The sequence below is a fragment of the Barbus barbus genome (genome assembly GCF_936440315.1).
Source record: "Barbus barbus genome assembly, chromosome: 13".
NCBI lineage: Eukaryota > Metazoa > Chordata > Actinopteri > Cypriniformes > Cyprinidae > Barbus > Barbus barbus.
The window spans coordinates 3,070,450-3,094,259 of NC_136741.1; the positions used below are offsets into that span (position 1 = coordinate 3,070,450).

Sequence of the window (23,810 nt, forward strand, 5' to 3'; positions counted from 1 at the left end):
ATGTGTCAGATGGCTTGAGTCCATTTAATAATCTCGAGACAAACCCGTGGATATTAACCGGTGGAAAATACAGCAGAAGTGAATTTTGGAGATTCTCCTGCATGTCGCCTTTTGAAGGATAAACACTGAATCAAGAATTGGCGCTGGATGGGTTTTTATTTTCTTGTTTTTTTCAGTTCTGGTTTTCTGATATTAAGCGTCTCACGGCCACATCACGCGGTGTGAAACATCCTCAGTATTTCTGGATTTTATTGTGACACCTGTGACTAAGGTAAGCGCTCACCTTCTGCGTTTTGATCTAAATTCAAGCCCTTTTTTCTTGTCTACAATGTTAAGAGCGTACGAATATTTGAAAGAGGAGCAGAAACTTAATTGTGCTTTTATATTCGAAGATAATAAATGCATGTGCAGATATAAACCAGTTTATGCCATTATTGTGATCTTACAGGAACAGGTCTGGCAAAATAATGATCTAAAAACATGGTATAATTTAACACATGAGCAGCGCAATGATTTTTTGGCCATATTTCACTAACCCCGACAGTGATTGATGCGCGTTATTTGAAGATATTTAAAGATCATCTTAATTGAGAAATCAATAAGTCACTATTTGTTTGGGGGTGAGCATCGTTTAAAAGGACTGAGCATCTGACCTTCTTTAAAATCATCTGACACAAAGAAACATATTTATCATCGTCATCTTCACTAATAATGCATTCAAAATGATCATTTCTGTCCTGACTTCGTCGCCTTTGTTATGCTGCTGCTGAAGTGAGCAGATTCTTCATTTCTGGGTTTTAAATGCTTCGATTTAAAGACCTCGTTACAGAGCCAATTAAGTCAGACTTCACGGTCTGCTGCGCGCTGGAGCTCAGAGGTGCGTCTGGAGAACAAGCACCGGACCGAGTTATATAGGTCGGGGTATTTTCGGAACTTACTTACAATTCTTTTCGTTGTTTCTTAAGTGTGTTGCTTATTTCTCGCGCTTTGGATGTGCTGCTGCTCTATCAGAGCGCATTTCTGAACATGACAGAACACAAATGATCCTTGAGACGGGGAGTGAATTACTGCCATTTCAGAAGGAAATCACAGATGCGTGAAATTATGCTGGAGATTCCTTGAAAACAAAAACGCATGCTTTTATTTTTATAAGCAGTATTTGAGATACAGGACGGTATTATTTAGTATTATTTGTGCCATCACTTTGTTTTGTCCTAATTCCCCATATTTTCCGTTTAGTGTGGGGTTATTTTCTTCTTCAGTCTGAAAGCTGTGAGGTGTTTCTCCTGGACTGATGGCGTCTTCTGCACCTTCTTCCTCGGCTCCTGATATGGACCCAAACACGGCTAATTTACGACAACCTGCCACAAGTAGGTCTCTCTGGATAACGCGTTTTTCATTTGGCTTGTTTACTCCGTGGGGTGGCGATGTTCATCACTGCCTTAAAAAACACAGCACCGTGTGAAATATCTATTAGCTGACAGAGACAGCTAGAGAGACAAATGATCAATTATCTGATAGATAGATAGATAGATAGATAGATAGATAGATAGATAGATAGATAGATAGATAGATAGATAGATAGATAGATAGATAGATAGATAGATAGATAGATAGATAGATAGATAGATAGATAGATAGATAGATAGATAGATAGATGTTAAAACGGAAACTCTTTAATTTAGGCTTTTGTCAAAAAAATGAAAATTCTTAAATTTCAGGATCATGGAGGAATAAACAGACGATGTGTGCAGATGTGTAATGCTACTACTACAACTAATAATAATAATCTTATGTACGATTATTTTATCTCTTGTTCGTTTTTGGTATAATTTTAGTCTGAATGCAGATATGGAGATTGCAAATAAAATTATATTCTTAATTTTACTCTCAAATAAGAGCATCCTACTTCTGCCTACTTACGTGTTGCAGTTAATTATGGTACCGATTTGATAACAATAGTCCTGCTTTTTGCTACGTTTTTATGGCAGCTTAAATAACAGCAATCAGCCATCATCTGCTCTCAACAGTCCCACCTTAATAGCGTAATTACCAAAATTACCCGCCATCACGGTCCAATTCACAGTTTCCTTTGTAAATGTGCTTAAAATGCCCGAGTCAGGATAAAAAAAAAAATGCATAAAAGAAACGGATTTGATCTGATTTGATCGGGTTTAATAAACCTTAGTGTGTCTTTGTGCATATATGTAAAAATAAATAAATAAAATTATTTAAAATGTCATGCACAAAAATAAGCAATGCAATAATATAACGACTTAGTACATATGTTACATATTTTATGTCATATAAATTTAGTTATTAATCCATGTTGTCAAGAGAATGATATGTTTTGTTTTATTGTGCTTGCGTGCGCGCGCGCGTGTGCGTGTGTGTGTGTGTGCATGTTTATGTGGTTTATGAGGACACAAATTTGTATAATGACATGGGTATGACAGAGGTATTACAACATGAAGGTGGTTTATAAGGACACTGCCTATGTCCCCGTAATTCAAAAGGCTTAAAAAACATACTAAATGGTGTTTTTTTGAAAATCTAAAAATGCACAAAGTCTCCTGTGAGGGCTAAGTTTAGGTCTAGGGTTTGTGTAGGGCAATAGCACACACAGTTTGTTCAGTATAAAAACCATTACGCCTATGGAGAGTCCCCATAAACCACAAACACCAACGTGTGTGTGTGTGTGTGTGTGTGTGTGTGTGTGTGTGTGTGTGTGTGTGTGTGTGTGTGTGTGTGTGTGTGTGTAGGCTATACTGCGTGTTTTGCCATTATCTCACTGCCAAGCTCTATCTCACGCTCACTGACCTGAGGGGCGCGCGCTGTCTCTGCCTCGTGCTGAGGGCAGATAAAGCTAGATCAGCCTCCAGACACAACCCACCCGCGAGGATGACATCAATTCATATCAAACTGTTGATAATATGCCTAATAACAAATTTTCTTCGTTTCCTTTTCTATGCACATTTCATGCAAACACACTATATTATTTATATGCAATCTCAAAACGTTATGAATATTGTTGTTCTTGCTATTCAGTAGTAGCCTATATGCGAATGCTTTGTGATTGTGTGTGCTTTTTTGTTTCATTGGCATCTGTCTGGTCACTAATGCTGGAGGTCATCCATGGTACTTTTTCTCTGGTCTCACTGTATGACGGCTGGCAAGTCAAACACAAGCGTCTCACTCAATTAATTCCGAGACCTCATTTCATGCCCGCTTATTTTAAACCGCCTCTTTGCCGGATGTGTGCCACCATCTATTAGCTGCCTGCCTCTCTGATAGCCTCTATTGATTCCTTTCAAAAAACCTGAAATAGACACAGAAGAAGAAAAAAGCCACAGAGCCGGCAAAGACCCAAATCTGTTGCGCACATTCATTGCCTTCTGCGTCAATGCATGTTGACCCTGCCTTATTAAGCGCACACATCCTCACCCATAGCATAAAACATACAATGAAATATGGGATGTTGAACAGCTCTCCAAACGTCTCTTTTTAGCCGGCGACGCGTGGTACGGGGTTGCACACGGATGCACGAGGAAACTGGGCATGAAGATCTGTGGTAAGTTTCAGCCAACATCATTTCAGTCAGTGGGGTCACTCAAGGTGCCAAAACCAAAGGCACCTTTATCCATGCTGTTGTTGCTCTGTTGACCCAGGTGTGAATACATTTGTGCCCTAGATAGGGAGCAAGTGACTGTCATTGCGTGTTTCCATCACACCAAAGGTCAGCGAGCTGATATTTACCCTGTAGGCTACTGTGTGAACAGGGTCTTAGTCTTTTGTTCCCCCATATCACCCCTTGTTCACTCGCATTATTATTTTCCGGACAAAGGAATAGAAATCAGCCCGAAAGGAGAGGTTTACGTCAGCAAAAGAAGAGAAGAGTGCTGTGAATGGTCAGGGTTTGGATGGAAATATTCTCTCACGGTCATTTAGATAGGTGTTCGTAACTGGATTTGCTCTACAGTGAAACTCTATATATCAGGAGAAAAAAAGGGCTGCCGGTGTTGCTCTCTAGTCTATTAGTTTCCTAGTGGGTGGTTCTCTGTCTCTCTCTCTCTCAACTTGTCTTTTTACGCCACGCTGCTTTTTATAGCCTGCTAAAAGATGTGAAGAGGATTGGGTGTTTTTAAGATGATGACGTCTGGGAGGATGTGGCCATTGCTCCTGGTGAACTTTAAATCGTTTCATTCTCGTATAGCAATCCTCTGGATTTAATTTCGCCTTCATTTAAAAAAAATAAAATTGACATGTAATGATAATTATGCACTGATTATTGCAAAAACCATGATAGTAATTAATAATAAAATGCATATGCTACAACCTACAGGAAAGCACACACAAAATGAAAACCTGAATGATCATTCTGTCATTAAAAGTATTTTGTACTACAGGGAACGCACACGAATGCATAAAGTGAAAAAAACCTATAAATAATACAAATATATAAAAAAATTAAATTTCTTTAAAATGTGTTTTCTTTATGCATTCATGCATTTCATCATGTGTTTATTTTAGTATATTTCTTTGGAAAGAGCTCATGCAGAAATACATGTTGATTAAATTTAAAGAAACGAAAAGAAATTAAATGAATGCCTAATCCAGAGTGTGAAGTCATATCTTTTCTAATATTCAGAATATATCAAGCGTAAATGATTTTGTACAGCTATTTAATCAGAATGTGTGTTTTATTTAAATTGCATGCACAAATTGCTTGTGAAAACCAAAAGGCCTTTGGTCTTTAGCTTGAGAAAAAACAGAAAAATCCATTTTGATAGCCGCGATAAAATCGTGTCGCCTATTGATGTTCAGCGCATCGCCAAAGATTTACGGCATCGAATAGTCATTAGCTCTTATCAGAACCGAGCCTGAATGAGAGAGATGGGCTGCACGCGGGGCAGAGGGGGTCTGTTTTCTCTGATAATACTGTGTGATAGTCCTGCTCCAAATGAGAGAGATAACCGGGCCCTGGTGACCGACAGACTCTAAGGAAATATGCTGTTAAATATTGAGAAATATTCTTTATAATCTTACCAACCATCTGTGACCCATGTTTTACAATATTTAGTGGCTCTAAGCAGTCCTGCATAAATAAAACCAGTCAGTTCAAAATGTAGCCTATGAATTATGATTGAAATAAATATACACAGCCTATTTTGTATTGCTAACTATGGCGTTTGGTTTCTTTCACATTTAAAAATAATGAAGGTTCCAAATCGGGTTTTGATGAAACCCTGTGTTTTGAGTTCCCCAAAGAACCTTTCAGTGATCAGTTCTTAAAAGAACCATTGTTGGAATGCAAAGAACATTTTAAAACTCTAAAGAACGTTTTATCCATTATAAAGAACCTTTAATGGATTCTTCATGGAACAAATCGATGCCACTAAAGATCGTTTATTTTTAATTATAATTGGGTCTTTAAGCTTTGTCCATGATAATCACGTAAGATGCTGCAATGAAGCATCCTCGATAGATGGGAGCTTCGGTGTATTGAATGTGCCTGTTGGCAGTTAATGGCATGGATCATCTAGTCAGTCAAGCGGAATCTGTGAAGGATGACAGACCCAGACTCAATCCAAAAAACACACACCCTGCATGTCCTCTGATGTCATGGCTACTACAGTAACACCTCTGAACCTCCACCAATCTATAAACAGGCTTGCGCTGTCCTACTAAAACTCCAACCACTGGAATCAGCCTTAGGTATAAATATCAGAGAGCAAGCTGCTGTTAGTTGCTTATGTTAAAGCAACTGGTTGGAGATACAACTTTTTTCCTCTAGCATCCAGAATCAAGGCTGAGGATATGTTTTGCAATTCTTCCCCGTGTTGTAATGATGCAGGTTTCCTGCAGAAGAACAACAGTCTGGATGAGAAGAGTCGGATGGTGGGCTCCTTCAAGGAGAGCGCGAAGAACCAGATGTCTTGTGACAACAGCGAGCGCTTCACGCGCGCAGAGACAGACTTCTCCAACCTGTTCGCTCGAGGTAACGACTAACCTCATTTTGAATCATGTTTGCATGCGCTGCTGTATAGCACATATATGCCAGAAAGTGTTAAACTTCTGAATCTGATGCCTGGATCAAACACTTGAAGATTGTTCATATATTATTGTAAATTAAAACCATGAACACATATATCAGCAATATAGATAGATAGATAGATAGATAGATAGATAGATAGATAGATAGATAGATAGATAGATAGATAGATAGATAGATAGATAGATAGATAGATAGATAGATAGATAGATAGATAGATAGATAGATAGAATACAAACAAAAAATGTTTTTATTTATTTATTGCTGATATTTTCACTAGTTGTCTAAGGTGGAATAATGAACAAGAGATATATCAGGAAAATATATATTTTAATATTTATAAAATAAAATAAAATCTTTCCAACATGTATTATCAATAAAACTATTTAAAAGTTTATTTTAATTTATTTATTTATTGGTTTTATTTTTTTCAGAATTTTATGCATTTCCATGCAGAAACATGATCATGTCAGTACCTGATTATTGACCTATAAATAATGCAGAATCTTAAAATCTCTTATTTTAAAATCAGAACCAGATATTTTTAAGGATTAGATAAAAAAAAATCCATAATTTTTAGTGTGGGTTTTTAGACTTTTCACCTCCACTATATATTATTATTATTATTATTGCTTCACCTATCAACACATTGCACATAATCCATAGATATGTAAAATATGCTAACTCGCATGCTGGCTCACTCCATTCCAGAACTACTGCCTGCTAAAAATGGCGAGGAACCCACAATTCAGTTTCTTCTCGAGGTGGTGGAGATCCTCACCAATTATGTGCGCAAGACCTTCGACAGATCCACCAAAGTGCTGGATTTCCATCACCCTCACCAGCTCCTAGAGGGGATGGAGGGCTTCAACCTGGAGCTGTCTGACCAGCCAGAGTCGCTGGAGCAGATCCTGGTGGACTGCAGAGACACGCTCAAGTATGGAGTCAGAACAGGTACAGGCCATGGAGCAATTACCACAGCGTCCAATCATCGCGAACACCCGGCATGAGTCAACATGAGTCAAGCTTTAACTTTAATTAATATACTTTACAGATGACAACAGAGATATGAGCTGATTATGATATTAAATGATGATTCATTTATGACAGGTTCTTCCTATTTATTCACATAAGTTATATTTTGGTCATTTGAAAAGAGCAGTTTTGAATATTACTACATTGACAGTTGTTTTTATGTAAAGTACCGTGCAAAAGTTTTTTTTTTTTTTAAGAATATAATACTTTTATTCAGCAGGGATGCATTAAACTGATCAAAAGTGACAGTAAAGACATTTATTACATTTTTATTTCAAATAAATGCTGTTTTTTAAACTTTGTATTCAACAAAGAATCCTATAAAAATATAAATAAAATAATAAAATAATAATAAAAAATATATAAAAATAATAAAATATGTATTTATATATATGAAGAGTTCATTTGCAAAAACAGACAAGTTTTTAACAATTCTCAGAAATCATGTTTTTTCATTGTGCATTCCAGTTAATCTCAATCAAACTGCATTTGGGTTATTTTCACTAAATATATATATATATGTAAAGCACGGCTGTTTTTCCATATCAATAATAATCAGAAATGTTTCTTGAGCATCAAGCATATTAGAATGATTTCTGCAGAATCATGTGACACTGAAGACTGGGGTAATGATGCTAATAATTTAGCTTTGTATCACAGGAATAAATCATGTTTTAAAATATATTGCAAGAGAAAGCAGTTATACAAAGGGTTAAAAAATATTTCACAATATTACTGTATTTTTGGTTCAAATATACGCAGCCTCGGTGAGCATAAGAGTTTTTTTTTTTCAAAAATACTCAAAAAATCCTACTGACCTCAAACTTTTCAACAACAGTCTTCTGGTTGATTCATTTTATGATATTAAAGAGTACGTATTTGCAATTTGTGTTTATAGTTCCTGTAAAATGTCTTCTTCTAGGTCATCCTAGATTCTTCAATCAGCTTTCATCTGGTCTGGACATCATCGGTCTGGCTGGAGAATGGCTCACCTCTACTGCCAACACTAACATGTGAGTTACTCGAACCCACTGACCTCCTGTCCTCTCCCGTCCTCTCGCTGGGGTCATTCAGCAATAATAACACGTTGTCTGTGTTATGTATATAAGTATTTCCGTTGCTCTGAGGTTATGTATAGGGCTTGTTTGAACGCTATGGCTCGTGTCAAGGCTGTATCGAGTGATGTGTCTGAATGGTGAAGCCACCCCGTTGCCCTCCAGGCCTGTGAGATTGCATATTGATCAGCCCATAGAGTTACACATTTCACTGCTGATATCAAGAGCAAATTGAACGGAGCTGTTCTATTGGACATTTCTGTCTGATGAGTTGCTCATGCGATTTGCAAAGAAACGATAGTATAGATTGCACTGGCCCACTGAATATTTTTGTTTCCATTTAAATGGCAGAAAACACATACGCATGGGAAAGACTGAGGCTGCTTGTCACACATTTTCTCCAGGGAATATTTCTATTTTTTGCTTTTTTGAACACAGTAAAACAGTCCAAACTTAATTTAAGCAAATGACATTAACAAAACTGGCTTAATATAACACTTAACAATAACAGTCAGAAATATGACATTATAACATGAAAATGACATCTGACAATTGACCCCCCCCCAATTAAAAACACACACACAAAAAAAAATATATATATATATATAATTAAATAGAATATATACATATTTAGGGTTTAGACACACCACGGCCTCTTAGACTTTACATATATTTCTGCCATATATTTCCAGGGAATATTTCTATTTTTTAATGGCATTTTCTGTATCGACTCAATCCTTCAAATGTACCTAAAAATGTTCATAAAGTTAATGGTAAAATCCTGTTATTTACATTTCAATATACACAGTGAAAACTGCAAACATCCCATCTAATTTTACAGTAAAATTTACAGTTTTTGCACACATTATCTTATGATTTACAGTTGGAAAAACTCTAAATTGAATTCCCTTTGTGATACTTCACAATTTGATGGGTTTTCGTTGTATAATTATGTTTTGCTATCAGTTATGTACATTAGGGTATTATGTTATCTTATGTTGTTAAATGAATGTTGTTTATTGCATTATTTTAGTGTCGCTTGTGTTACCACGATGGTGTTTTGTTTATGACACTGTGCAACTTCTATATTTATCTCAGCTTGTGCCAATGTTACTTTACTATCATTAAAATATTAGTTTTTATTCATATTTAAAATAAGTTTTTATTTGTATATATTCATTTATATTAATTCATATTTAATATGAATTATATATTAATATGTTCTGCTTTCGTTTTAATTTGAGTTCAAATTGTAATAATTTTAAGTGGTTTTATCTTTTTTAGTAGTTCTTAATTAATATTTTATAAATGATTATATAATTTTTTTTCAGTATTAGTTTGAGCTATTTTAGTACATTGAGTTAAAATAAATAAAAATGAGAAATCAGTGAAATAAAGATCAATCGATTTTTATATTTTACAATATTTTATTTTATGGTTTTAATTTTAGTCAACTAAACCCTGGCTTGTGCTGAGATTTGATTCATCATGTGTCTTTATATTTACCACCTATGTTGTTATGTTATTAGTTAATATACTAACCTACTTTAGTGGGTTGGTATATTAACTTTATATAAAACATTTTTTTTACTGTAAATTTAAGTCAAATCCATAAAACCCTAAAACGTTGCTACCATAATTTTTGGTAAAGTTCTGGCCATTTTTTTCTTTACCATAAATTTTACTTAAATTTTTTTTTTAACTGAGTTCCTTATATACAATAAATCACCCAAATTATTACTAGAAAGAACAAGCATTTGTGCAACTGGACATTTGGAATCAAAATCCGGTACTTAATAAGCTATAACCGTTCCCCAGCTGAAAACTAGCCCCTTCTACAACAGAAGCTGATGGGTTTTTTCATGAATCGTATGCTGTTAGTGCAGCACTGAGGAGTCTTACAGCACTAAAGCACAGAATGGACTTGTACCAATCTATTTAACAGCCCATTGATTGCGTGTGACTGTGGGCTGGTAGGAAGTGTGTGCCAGCTGGGACCAGCCAGTCGAAGAGCGTGTCCCTGCGGGCCGAGCAGTCTGGCCATCGCATTTTACCCCCGGAGGCAATTTTGATCTCAGAGGACCGAGCACTTCATTACAGCTGTCTTTCTTAATATAAATAGAGAGCTTTTTATAATAGAAGTCAGTTAAGATGAAAAAAGCCTTATTAAATTGCCATAACTATGAACAATGGGCTTTGGCAAAAGGGAATTACTTTGATTAATATCCTCTTAAGCTAATTCATACCACATATGTAGAGGAAGAGCAGAGCCAAAAACATAAAAGAATCAAAGTTTTTACATCCATACCATATTTACACACTTGCATTTCTGTACTCGTTTCTCAATAGTGTGACATTGAATATTCATAGGATCTGTTCCATTGTGAGCTGCCTACATTTAAGGCATCATAATTGCATTCCAACATGAAATATGTTTGAATAGATCAGCATAAATATGTTGCTCTAGGATACCCTTATTCTGGTGTACATGTGATGCTGCTTTCAAGGTCATGTGTGAACCTCGTACCTCCAAGTCAGGAAAATAAAAAAACAAAATTAGCCTAAACAAAACAAAATAATTATATTATTTAAAAACAAAATCATCTGCATTCAAAATGATGAAAAGTATTCATTTCAACACTGAAAAAAAAAAAATTATACTTTGGACCAACTTGAAAATTACATTCAGACAAAATAAATAGATTTTTTTGTTATAAATTTAAACAATATACTATATAATCAATATACAATACTATTTGGCAACTATTTTTTGGCAATTATTTTTACAACTTAATTAAAAAATGATGCAGTAAATGTGTTAGCTTATACCTAATTACTATAAATAAAGACAGGAATATTCTGTTCAAAAGACTCATCTTTTTTTAAAATATGCATCTTATTTTCTCTTATATACCAAGAAAAGTCAGAAAATCTAGTCAGTGTCTGACCATCAGCATGTGGTGTCAAGCCAAAAAATTGTATTAAAATAAAATGTCTTTTTTTGTGTTAGAATGTTATTTTTCTTTCAGCCAAACTGAACTAACCAGGTTTAACCATGATTTTCTGTTAGACCGATACAAAAAAGGCACTTTAAATAAAGACGTTGTTTCATTTTTTCGGTTATTATACATGGTGTTACAACTAAATGTTTGTGTTACATACAGAAAATCACCAAAACTGAGTAATAAACTTGCTTTCCATTCACTGATCTTTATATATAGTTAATAATATCTATCTTTTAGATCAGTGTTTCTGCCATGTTTCATATCACCTCACTCCTTTAAACGTCACAACTCAACAAGTCGTGTATCATCTACAATTCAGAATTTGACTTTGCTTGGTCATTCATGTCCTTGGAACTCATAATTACAATATTTCCGACACCACTCTGAAGGGTGCATATAAAAAGATATTCCCAGAGAGCAGTGTGATAAGTTCAGTGTAATATTGTGGACAAAGCAAGAGCGTAACCCTAAATATGTATGTTTGCAATGTATTTTCATGCCATTAGTTTAGTATAATCTGTGTTTTTTGCATTTGTTTGATGCACACAGTCACCACAATTTTCATTTTACACATGCAGTGGATACTAAGGTTTCAGAACAGCTTGTAGTGTTTTCTTTTGTGACATTTTCTTTATATGATTTTTACCTCATTATAAATAAAGAACGTCCTCAAGTGCTGCTGACATTTGAGAAGCCAAGAGGTGTTCGATGTGTTGGACGGTTTTTCTGTATTAAACCTTGAATTTTGCCCTTTCTTCATATCTCATTCCTGTAAAGCACCAATATGAGGTTAAAAAGCACTATATTTGTATCTGAAGGCGGATGGAGCCAGGCTGGCTCTTGTGCATGAAGTACTAATGCCAGAGGTGTGTTAGTTCAGCAGATGAGAGTGTAGGAGTCTCTCTGGGAGGAGGATGTTGATTAGTGCTTCACTCTTACGCTGAAGTATTTTCAGAATCTCAGGATAAACGTTTCTCCATCTCTCCCACACGATGCCTTCGTCTTGCTCCAGGGATAAAGCTGTTCTGTCGGCCTCCCACCGCTCTCTGCCCCATTTTGAAGGATTTCACCTGCAATGTTTAAAAACGTTTAATTTCGTCACTGCTGAGAGTGTCGCTTCTGCTGTTGCCACCTTCACACAAACACACACACGTGCTATAGAAAGGGCTTTGTGAGAAGAGAAAGAGGAGTGTCCTCGTGTCTGTGATTCAGTGAATGGACGGGATGCAAATGCTGCTTATTCTGTCATTAATCACCGTGACTAATTTAGACCCATTATTTCTCATTGGCAGTGACACACACTGACAGGCAGCTAATGGACTGACACACACACACACACAACTACCCCAGCACCCTCAAAATAGCTTCACATAAAAGACAAGAAGAGATATTTACATGAAATCTTAGTAATATTTCCAGCTGGTTGCTGCATTGTAATGTGGTTGTGTATGTTTCTATGGTGTTGCTAGGTGGTTGCCAAGGTGTTTTGGGGTGGTTGATAGGGCTCTTTATCTCTTTGACAAATTATTTTCAATGGTTGATGAAGATATTGATAAGGCAATAAAATTCTGAACATTTAATGCATAATACAGTATATAGAATGTAAAATACACAATATTTACTCATAATTGAACTTGAGTAAATATTTGTATTACACTGCAAAAAAAAAAAAAAAATCATACTCAGTATTTTGTATTGTTATACAAATACCTAAACTTCTTAAATCAAGATACATTTACTTGAGAAACAAAAAGACAAGATATCAAGGCTTGTTTTCTGAAAAAAAATAATCTAAAGTGGATTTTTGCTTAAAATAAGAAAGAATATCTGCCAATGCACTTAATTTAAAAAAATAATAATAATAATTTCCCACCTCATATTTTTGTGATGGAAAACAAGATATTGTATATATATATATATATATATGATAAGAAAATTATTTTTGCTGTCTAAAGACAATTTGTAAACAGTCAAAAAAATTAATAAAAAAACAATATGTTCAGTATGGTCTCTTGTTCACTTGACCAACGTGTTGTGTTTATATTGAGCATTTGATTATGATTTTATGTTACGCACATTGCAAACGGTCGCAATATGCATTGTGCATTCAGGCAGATATTACATTTCCTGTTGGTTTCTCCTCCATTGTAGGCTATATGAAAATGTAATTTGTCAAATCCAACACATGTTATATGCCTGCGCAGGAAACATTGTTCTATTTATACGACATCATGACAGCTGGAATCATGTTTTCGCTGCGTGTTATTAATGATTCCCCGTTATTTTACTGTCTCAAATCTTTGTTCATTTTTGTGACGGAGCTGAACAATGAGAATGCCCGGGGCTGTTCCGTGTCCTAGTTGTGTTCCATCACACGTTCATCCACTTTCGTCCATCCTTTCTGTGAATGAGATGGATTTGTGCTGAAGCGTGGTCTTATCTCGCGCGCGCAGCCGTCCCCTCATTTGTGCGCTGCCTGTCCCCCTTCAGGCTGAACTCCTTCAGATAGCCATCAGAGTACTGACTCCCTTCATTAAAACAGCCTGAAATGAGCCCTTATCTAGTCTATCACAGCCATCTTTTAATTAGCGATATTCAAAGCAGCCGAGAGGGACACAATGTGTCTCTGATGGAACAGTATGTGATGTCTGAAGGAACTGGGATTCTCTAAAGCAGTTGTTGCCAGATTTGAACATTAATAGGCTGTTCATTTAATAGCACAAATACAAACCTCATAGCCATGTCCAAATTTGACATTTCCAGCCCAAAATCGAAGTAAAGTTAAATAAATAAATAAAAATACATTAAAAATAAACTTAATGTTGCTAGGTGAAATTAAGCTATTTTTTGGTTAAGGCTAGAAGGGATACATCTGCGGCTACTGCATGCGCTCAATTTTGTCACACAACAAGGCTAACTGTTTTTGCATTATTATAAGGGGTAGGGGTAACACTTTATTTTAAGGTCTCATAATACAGAGTAATTACCTAATTAAGTACTTAGTAGCCATTGTACGTACATGAAACAAAATGTACTTACCATGTAACTAAGTTATGGAGCAGCCTGTACAGTTTGTAATTATATAGATGTAATAGGCAGCTACTGTTACACATATGTAACAGACCGAGTCTGTTACACAGCTGCTTATGTAACCAAAAGATTGTTACATGTGTTGCAGACTTTATACAACGTAATTATAAATGTAAGTACACAGGCATAAGCTACTTAAAGTGTATCAAGATTGTACTTAAATGTACTAGTAGCTGTGTAACAGACTCGGCCTGTTACATATGTGTAACAGTAGCTGCCTATTACATCTATATAATTACAAACTGTACAGGATGCTCTATAACTTAGTTACATGGTAAGTACATTTAGTTTCATGTAAGTACAATGGCTACTAAGTACTTAATTAGGTAATTACTCTGTATTATGAGACCTTAAAATAAAGTGTTACCGGGGTAGGTTAATGTTTGCTGTAGGTGTAGAGTAGACGTTAATAAACCTGCTGAAAATACAACAACAGAAAATTTGTAATGGTTTTACTGGTTAGCCTATAATGGGACTTGTATTGGTTTTAATGGACCCTGTGGGTTTCTACTTGTAATTGGTCGCCTTCTATTGGTGGCTTGTTAAAACCAATAAGTCCTAAAGGAATATGTCCCAAAACACACTACAAAATCTTGATGGGCAATGTTTTTAATGGTATTGTAGTGGAAACCATGGTTTCTACTGGTTTTTTTGTTTGTTTGTTTGTTTTTCAGCAGGGAAAACACAATCTAGATATAACATTTATTGGCCGTAGCTTTATCCCTTATAGCCACAACCCTATTTATCGGTGGATGTGCGACACTTCCGATTCATTAGCTGCAATTAGTAAATATTAATTAAGTAGCCAAACTAAAAGTGCAGTTTCCCTGTTGAAAAACTCAAACCAGCAGCCATGCTTCAAAACATATAGCCTACGCTATCTATAACCAGCATATGCTGGATTTTCCAAAAGGGTTGCGCTAAATCAGTGTGTTAATGAATACGATAATAAATTAAAATAATATGAAAATAGCTACCAATTTACAATATTTAGAAGCGTAAAGTGCACTTTTTGTGCAGTTAAAATAACTAAAAGTCAATAACACCGGAGGTCTCGCATATACAAGTTACAAATGACCCACTGTTAGCCTACTTCAAAAAATAAGGTGGATACAAGAACTAAACATCTAGATATTTTTCTGTACTGGAAAAGATGAGTACATTTTACAAGAAAATACCATTTCAGTCTTTCTGCTTCAAGTCTCTCATTAATCTGGTCTTCCTGTGTGTTGCTCAGGTTCACATATGAAATCGCTCCTGTGTTTGTTCTGATGGAGCAGCTGACGCTCAAGAAGATGAGAGAGATCATTGGATGGCCTAATGGTGATGGCGATGGACTCTTCTCACCAGGTAAACTGGTCCATAACAAACTGAATAATATCACCATTGCAAACGTAACCCAAATACATAGCCTAATAAAAATACCATAGGTTGTTCTTAAAATTAGGGGATGGGGAAATAAATGGCTGCCCGCTGCTCCGGGTGTGTGTTCACGGTGTGTGTGTGTTCACTGCTGTGTGTGTGTGTGCATGTTGGATGGGTTAAATGCAGAGCATGGGTCACCATACTTGGCAGTATGTCACTTCACTTATTATGACATTTTCGTGTTGGCTGAACTATTCCTTTGGCTAACACATTTTATTTTGGTGCTGTAGCCTACTGTGATGAATCTGTTCACAGGTGGTGCCATATCAAACATGTACAGTGTGATGGTTGCGCGGTATAAGTATTTCCCTGAAGTCAAAACCAAAGGCATGTCTGCAGCACCAAGGCTCGTGCTTTTCACTTCTGAACATGTAAGTCCTCACTTTCACTGCAGTTAAGCAGAGGATTTGTCTCCCTCTAGGGATCATATATTACACAGCCCTGCATCTTGAAAATAAAATCGTCTGATTTGCCAAGAACACCTAATAATACCTAATTTGATGCTGGAGCTCAAAAATATCTTTGGTAAATTATATATCACATTTGATAAGTATATATTAGCTTTAATGCACTTACTAAAATAACAAAAGCAGTCAAAAGTTTTGGTTTTAATGCCAAAAGAAATAGTTAGAATGTATCATTTATCTTACAAACTGCAAAGAACTGTAAAAAAAAAAAAAAAATGCATTCAAATATTCAATGTAATATAAAATAACTTTTTTTTTTCACAAAATCTGCAATTTTCTGTCGCTCTCTAAAACACCCACATATGTAGCAGAAAACATCTGTCTCATGTTTGCATTTTCTTCTGTCACTTGCCATGATTATAACCTTAAAAATCACACGTGAAAATCAGCTGAGAATTGTTTTTAATAATTGTAACCTGGCATGTTTTAGTGGCAGTTTTTAAAAGGATATACAAAAATTCACCTTACAAATGATCATAGAAAGCAAATATGATATGAAATGTGTGGCTTACTCATGCAAAACAAGCACTATTATTACAAAAATTAGTATTTATATTTCAATCAGGAAATATGGTAGGCTATTATTTTTGAAGTAGTGTGCAGTTGCATTCATTTTATGCTATTTGGCCATTTGATTAATTGGCAACTCCACTGTTTGTTTTTTGCAGAGTCATTATTCAATCAAAAAGGCAGGAGCAGTGCTGGGATTTGGCAGAGAAAACGTAATTCTCCTGAAGACAGATGAGAGGTATCATCTTCTTTTGAGCTCGTAACCACTACGTTACTTTCTTTCAAAGCTCATGTTTTATTTGCTAGAGTCCCTCCCATTACACCTAATTGGCTGTCTTGTTTCAGGGGGCGTGTCATACCTGCTGACTTAGAGGCCAAGATCATTGATGCCAAACAGAAGGTAAGTAGATGCTCAGACTCACTGCGCTGTTCTGTGTTGCTGAGACAAGTGAGTGAGAGTATTTAACCTCAGTGCCTGGAGAGTTCAGTGGATCAATACTGAAGCAGGTATTCTCAAGCTGATGGATGATTTGACCTTTAAGTACCAATTCTAAGTCTCTCTGTTAATGTTAGGGCACTATCTTTAGGCCATGTACTGTACTATCAGCAGTGGATGTAATTTTGAATGTTTATTTTAGGGTTACGTGCCACTGTTTGTGAACGCAACAGCTGGAACCACAGTATATGGAGCATTCGATCCCATCAACGACATTGCCGACATCTGTGAGAAGTACAACCTGTGGCTACATGTGGATGTAAGTTTGATTCAAATATATACATGCATTTCCAATTAGTGCTTTCAGAATTCGCTGAAATGGTAACTACATAGATGAACATAATAAATGGAGCATTGATTAAATGAATTAATACATCTTAAATCATTCAGTCAATGGTGTTTGTACATGTCTAGGGTGCTTGGGGTGGAGGACTGTTGATGTCCAGGAAACACCGTCACAAGTTAAGCGGCATTGAGAGGTATGTAAAAATGACACGAGATGAGGTGCTAAAATGACTGTATATCAAAATAAAGGTGCAGCGTGACCTGAAAACCCACATGTCTGTTTCAGAGCAAACTCAGTCACATGGAACCCTCATAAGATGATGGGTGTACCACTGCAATGCTCAGCCATCCTGGTTAGAGAAAAGGTGAGACAGTAAACAGTCAAACGACATAAACAGTCAGGATTTATCACAGACTTGGGCCCCATTTATATTTGGAATGAACATTTGCCTCGGAAAAGCCCATCTATATACATTACTGTTTGGGGTCAGTAAGATTTTTTTAAAGAAAGTAGTACTTTTATTCAGCAAGGACACACAAAATTGACCAGAAGTGTCAATTTTCAAAAAAATCAGTAGCACACCTGATTTCTGCATTGATGATAATAAGAAATGTTTCTTGAGCAGCAAATCAGTATATTAGAATGATTTCTGAAGGATCATGTGACACTGAAGACTGGAGTAATGATGCTGAAAATTCAGCTTTGATCACAGGAATAAATGATGACATTGAATATATAATATATGCAAACAGAAAACAGTTTTTTAAATGGTAATATTTCTCAATATTTTTGTTCTTACTGTATTTTCGATCAAATAAATGCAGCCTTAGTGAGCAGAAGACACTTCTTTCAAAAACATTAAAAATCCTTTACAAGTCTAAAAAAGATTAAAAAATCTTGGATATGCAGATGCAGATTTGGATAAATGTGTCTGCTAAATGAATTCAAGTCAATTCAAATGCATTTAAAGTTTAGTTATACAGCTACTGATCACAGGAGATGTGTTTCTGTTGCAGGGCATTCTGCAGGGCTGCAACTCCATGTGCGCTGGATACCTCTTCCAACCAGACAAACAGTACGATGTGAACTACGACACCGGCGACAAGGCCATCCAGTGTGGCAGACATGTAGACATCTTCAAATTCTGGCTCATGTGGAAGGCCAAGGTGGGTCACAACAGCTGCTGTTATGCCATGTCAAATCAGTTAATATACCGTATATAGTGCTTTTCACAATACACATTGCTTCAAAAACAGCTTCACAGAAATGATGATGTATCTTAATATCTTCATGCCTTATGCTGTAGTTGTATTTAGCAGATTAGAGCTGGGCGATAATATAGTTTACATTTTGTGACAAAATAAACAATCAAGCAGGTATTTACAAGTATACTGTATACGTGTGTGACATATACTTATATGTCCAACTTTATATATAGAGCTGGGTTATACATTTTGCAACAAAATAAAACATTTAGGTAGTTGAGATTTGCTATATACTAAATGTTGCTTTATATATGCTGTATATATGCAAACAAAGTTGGATATAATATCTGCAATAATAGTTAAAATTTTTGCAACAAGATAAACAATCACAAAACCAAGATTTGCTATACAGTGTATTTCTTTATATATATATTATATATTATACTGTAATGCAGTATATTCCCACATTTTTAAATAAAAACAATTATGTGGCTATAGCAATGAGTATTGTGCTGAGAAACACACATTATTATTCTGACTGGTGAATTTTATCTGTGCAGGGCACAATTGGGTTTGAGCAGCATATTGACACATGTCTGGAGCTTTCTGAATATCTCTACAATAAAATCAAGAACCGTGAGGGATATGAAATGGTCTTTGAGGGCCAGGTTTGTATCAGGCATATGCATACTTAAGTACAGATTGAAAAAACTGCTTACCTAATACTGAAAGTGATGACTTTTTTATTGCTTGCTTTTGTCCTCTGCAGCCCCAGCACACAAATGTTTGCTTCTGGTATATTCCACCAAGCTTGCGTGGCATGCCACATGGAGACGAACGAAGAGAGAAACTACACAGGGTACTTCATCACATTTCAATTATACAAAATTTCAACAGATGAGGCTATGTTACGTCATACTTTTTTGAACCTTTAAAAAAAATCAAAATGACAAGGATTCCATTTTGGGTTCCCCAGATAAACTTTAAGCTCAGAACAGTCCTTAAAGGAATAGTTCAGTAGAATATTTACTCACCCTCAAGCTATTCTAGATGTATCAGTTTGTCTCTTCATTGGAACAGATTTGGAGAAATGTAACATTACATCACTTGCTCAGCAATGGATGCTCTGCAGTGAATGGGTGCCGTCAGAATGAGAGTCCAAACAGCTGATAAAAACATCACAATAATCCACACCACTCCAGTCCATCAACTAATGTTTTATGAAGTGAAAAGTTGCATGTTTGTAAGAAACAAATCCATAGTTCTGGCTAAAATATGAGTCTATGATCCATAATAACACTTGTGAAAAAGTCATTTCATCTGAATCAGGAGAGAAATGTGCACAGATCAAGACAACAAGACCTTGTGTTTTAAAGTTAAGTTTAAAGTTAAAACAAGACATTAATTAATGGACTGGAGTCATGTGGATTGCTTGTGGATGTTTTGATCAGCTGTTTGGACTCTCATTCTGACGGCACCCATTCACTGCAGAGGATCCACTGGTGAACGAGTGATGGATGATGCTACATTTCTCCAAATCTGTTCAGATGAAGAAACAAGCTCTTTCACATCTTGAATGGCTTGAGGATAAGGAAATTGTCTGCAAATTTTCATTTTTTGGTGAACTGTTACTTTAAAAGGACATATTCTTCTTAGTGTGAAGAAAATTTGTATAATCTAAAGAAGCTTTTTCACTACAAATAAAACTTTTTTGGAAAAGAAAGGTCCCTGGATATTAAAGGATCTTCAAGGAACCATCGATGCCAATAAAGGAATTTTATTTTTAAGAGTATACAGTGAGGGAAAAAATTATTTGATCCCCTGCTGATTTTGTACGTTGGCCCACTGACAAAGAAATGATCAGTCTATAATTTTAATGTTTATTTGAACAGTGAGAGACAGAATAACAACAAAAAAATTCAGAAAAACGCATTTCAAAAAAGTTATAAATTGATTTGCATATTAATGAGTGAAATAAGTATTTGATCCCCTATCAATCAGCAAGATTTCAGGCTCCCAGGTGTCTTTTATGCAGGTAAGGAGCTGAGATTAGGAGCACTCTCTTAAAGGGAGTCTCAGTTTGTTACCTGTATAAAAGACACCTGTCCACAGAAGCAATCAATCAATCAGATTCCAAACTCTCCACCATGGCCAAGACCACAGAGCTGTTCAAGGATGTCAGGGACAAGATTGTAGACCTACACAAGGCTGGAATGGGCTACAAGACCTTCGCCAAGCAGCTTGTTGAGAAGGTGACAACAGTTGGTGTGATTATTGGCAAATGGAAGAAACACAAATGAACTGTCAACCTCCTTCGGTCTGGGGCGCCGTGCAAGATCTCAGCTCGTGGAGTTTCAATGATCATGAGAACGGTGAGGAATCAGTCCAGAACTACACGGGAGGATCTTGTCAATGATCTCAAGGCAGCTGGGACCATAGTCACCAAGAAAACAATTGATAACACACTACGCCGTGAAGGACTGAAATCCTGCAGCGCCCACAAGGTCCCCCTGCTCAAGAAAGCACATGTACAGCCCGTCTGAAGTTTGCCAGTGATTCAGAGGAGAACTGGGTGAAAGTCTTGTTGTCAGATGAGATTATCAACTCAACTCGTCGTGTTTGGAGGAGGAAGAATGCTGCCTATGACCCCAAGAACACCATCCCCACCGTCAAACATGGAGGTGGAAACGTTATGCTTTGGGGGTGTTTTTCTGCTTAGGGGACAGGACAACTGTACCCCATCAAAGGGACGATCATGTTTTGCGAAGGGGTCAAATTTGTCAGTGGACAAACGTGCAAAATCAGCAGGGGATCAAATATTTTTTTCTCCCCACTGTATATGCTGTTGATCTTGTGGACCCATGTTCTTTAATGGTATTTAATTATTCGTAGATTGCATGTAATAACACTTTCATGAAAACATTTGCAATTATAGTTTGTAGAGGATGTCATCATATGTACATATTTGGGTTGCCTTTTCATTCCATTTACACCATTTTGAGTCAGAATGTGCCACCTGTGCTTTGAAACAATGAATCGTTTTACAAAGAAAATTGGTTTAGCTGAGCTTCATTTCTCCCATCACTACAAACTTGTCATAATTACTCTCCGTCTCCCCTGCAGGTGGCGCCGAAGATCAAGGCACTGATGATGGAGTGCGGCACAACCATGGTAGGATACCAACCACAGGGAGACAAGGTCAACTTCTTCCGAATGGTTGTCTCCAATCACGCCGTCACCAAGTCTGACATTGATTTCCTCATCGATGAGATCGAGAGGCTGGGTCACGACCTGTAACTAAGAGCAGAGAACTGCAGCTCTGTGGCTATATTCAAGGCTCAGGCGTCTTGACAGGATGGTTGCCCGGTCTACACATTTAATGGCTATGTTTCAACGTCGTACTGTGGTCCAATATGTTCTGTCCTTCTTCTCAATGTCCTTAGATCTTTAACTTACAGATTACATATAGCTAAACTGTCACATTATAACATAATCCATTGGGATCAAGTGTAACAGTCGGTGCTTGGGTTTGTAAATACAACATAAAGACGCGCCACCCTTTTAATGAAGCTCGTACCCCTTTCTGTGTAGTAGTGGGGTCTGTGTGTAAACCAGTGGTTGATCTGTACTTTAGTGTTGTGTTTCCTAAACTAACCTTGTAGTAGGTCATGTAAAGTGTTTAATCAACACCTTTGTGAGGTGAAACATAAGTATTCAATTTTCAGTTTGAAATGTACTGATATAAATTATTTATATTGTGAGCCAACGGTGCTCAAAGGTATTTCTCTCATTCGTAACAGTTCTTCATTTGTATTTTAACACAAGTTATATATAATCAAACAAGTTTAGGCTAATGTTTTATGGTCCAGTAGTGTACTTGTGAGCCAAAGACAGAACTAGTGCCATGCATTTTACAATATACTCAATAATCTTTGAAATAAGCAAGCGTATAAATTATATCATAAATCTATACACATTTATTTATATATGAATATATTGTATATGTTTGTCGTTGAGGCCCTTAACTCTGTGCAATCAGTGCGTTAGTGTTATAATGTTATCGTGTGTATCTTTGACTGAATGTTATAAGCAATCCTATCAATTATATGAAGGTAGTTAGTTACCAGATGTATATTACTAATTATTGATATTCAACTCAGGCGATTATAGCATCATATTTAAAAAAAGAGAAGAAAGAAAAGAAAACAAAAAGCACAAATTTAGAAGGAAGGCTGGAAATGTCCTCAGGATGCTGGAAGATTGTGTTCATGTTCATACTTATTAAAAGTTTATTGCTATGCGGTATTTAGATTCAGCTGTTGTCTTTGGAATATGTGAAAGATGACTGTTTGTTCAAAGTGTTTTTGACAAATGCACAATAATCGTTTTCCTCTATTGCTGTAAATGGTTGACTGTATATGTTGAATGTGAGGAGGGCGATCTGGTCTCCTCAGTAAGGCTGGCACTTTAAAATGCAATCGCATTATATGTAAACTGTCATTAACACATGTACATGGCACAATAAAAAGCTATTAAAGTATAAGAATGTTCTGTTAGTCGTCTTTTTAAAATGTAGAAATCTTGCACCTTTATTTTAAAGCATTTAATAAACTTGCACTTTACACTGAGTTTGTTTGTGTTTTCTTTTATTTCATTCTTATTTTAAACCAGCTGCTCTCAGGCACATGTCATAATGACAATATTCAAATATTTCAAAATGTACAGAAAAAAAAGTGCATTCGCTCAAATTTATTTCAATTTTTTTTTAAGGAAATATATTTTCTAACAATATATTATTGGCCATTGAAAGTATATATTTAAAAAATCCACTTTTGCATTTAGCCTAAACCCTGGAGCACAAAAGCAGTCATAAGTAGCTTGGTTATATTTGTAGCAGTAGCCAAAAATACACTGTATGGGTCAAAATTATCGATTTTTCTTTTATGCCAAAAATCATTAGGATATTAAGTAAAGATCATGTTCCATGAAGATATTTAGTAAATTTCCTAAATACATTAATTAGTAATATGCATTGCTAAGAACTTCATTTGGACAACTTTAAAGGCGATTTTCTCAATATTTTGATTTTTTTTTTTTTTTTTTTGCGCCTTCAGATTCCAGATTTTCCAGAATAGTTGTATTTCAGCCAAATACTGTCCTATCTTAACAAACCACACATCAAAG

At 35.9% G+C, this 23,810-nt stretch overlaps 1 protein-coding gene across 4 annotated transcripts; it reads left to right on the plus strand.

Moving 5' to 3' along the window:
* Nucleotides 1–23,255, plus strand: LOC306879377 (glutamate decarboxylase 1-like). Of its 4 annotated transcripts, none has more exons than XM_079432255.1 (17): nt 1–271; nt 1,240–1,370; nt 3,509–3,571; nt 5,855–5,998; nt 6,764–7,006; nt 8,010–8,100; nt 15,475–15,587; nt 15,918–16,033; nt 16,798–16,877; nt 16,985–17,039; nt 17,278–17,394; nt 17,550–17,614; nt 17,707–17,785; nt 18,438–18,587; nt 19,187–19,294; nt 19,396–19,485; nt 21,750–23,255. In XM_079432255.1, exons 2-17 carry the CDS (start codon nt 1,295–1,297, stop codon nt 21,921–21,923), a joined length of 1,764 nt encoding a protein of 587 aa, XP_079288381.1. In that variant the 5' UTR covers nt 1–271; nt 1,240–1,294; the 3' UTR covers nt 21,924–23,255. The 4 variants fall into 4 exon arrangements, with proteins under 4 accessions (XP_079288381.1, XP_079288383.1, XP_079288384.1 ...); XM_079432256.1 differs by lacking the exon at nt 1–271 and adding an exon at nt 784–915; XM_079432257.1 differs by lacking the exon at nt 3,509–3,571.
* The last annotated feature ends 555 nt before the right edge of the window (nt 23,256–23,810 follow it).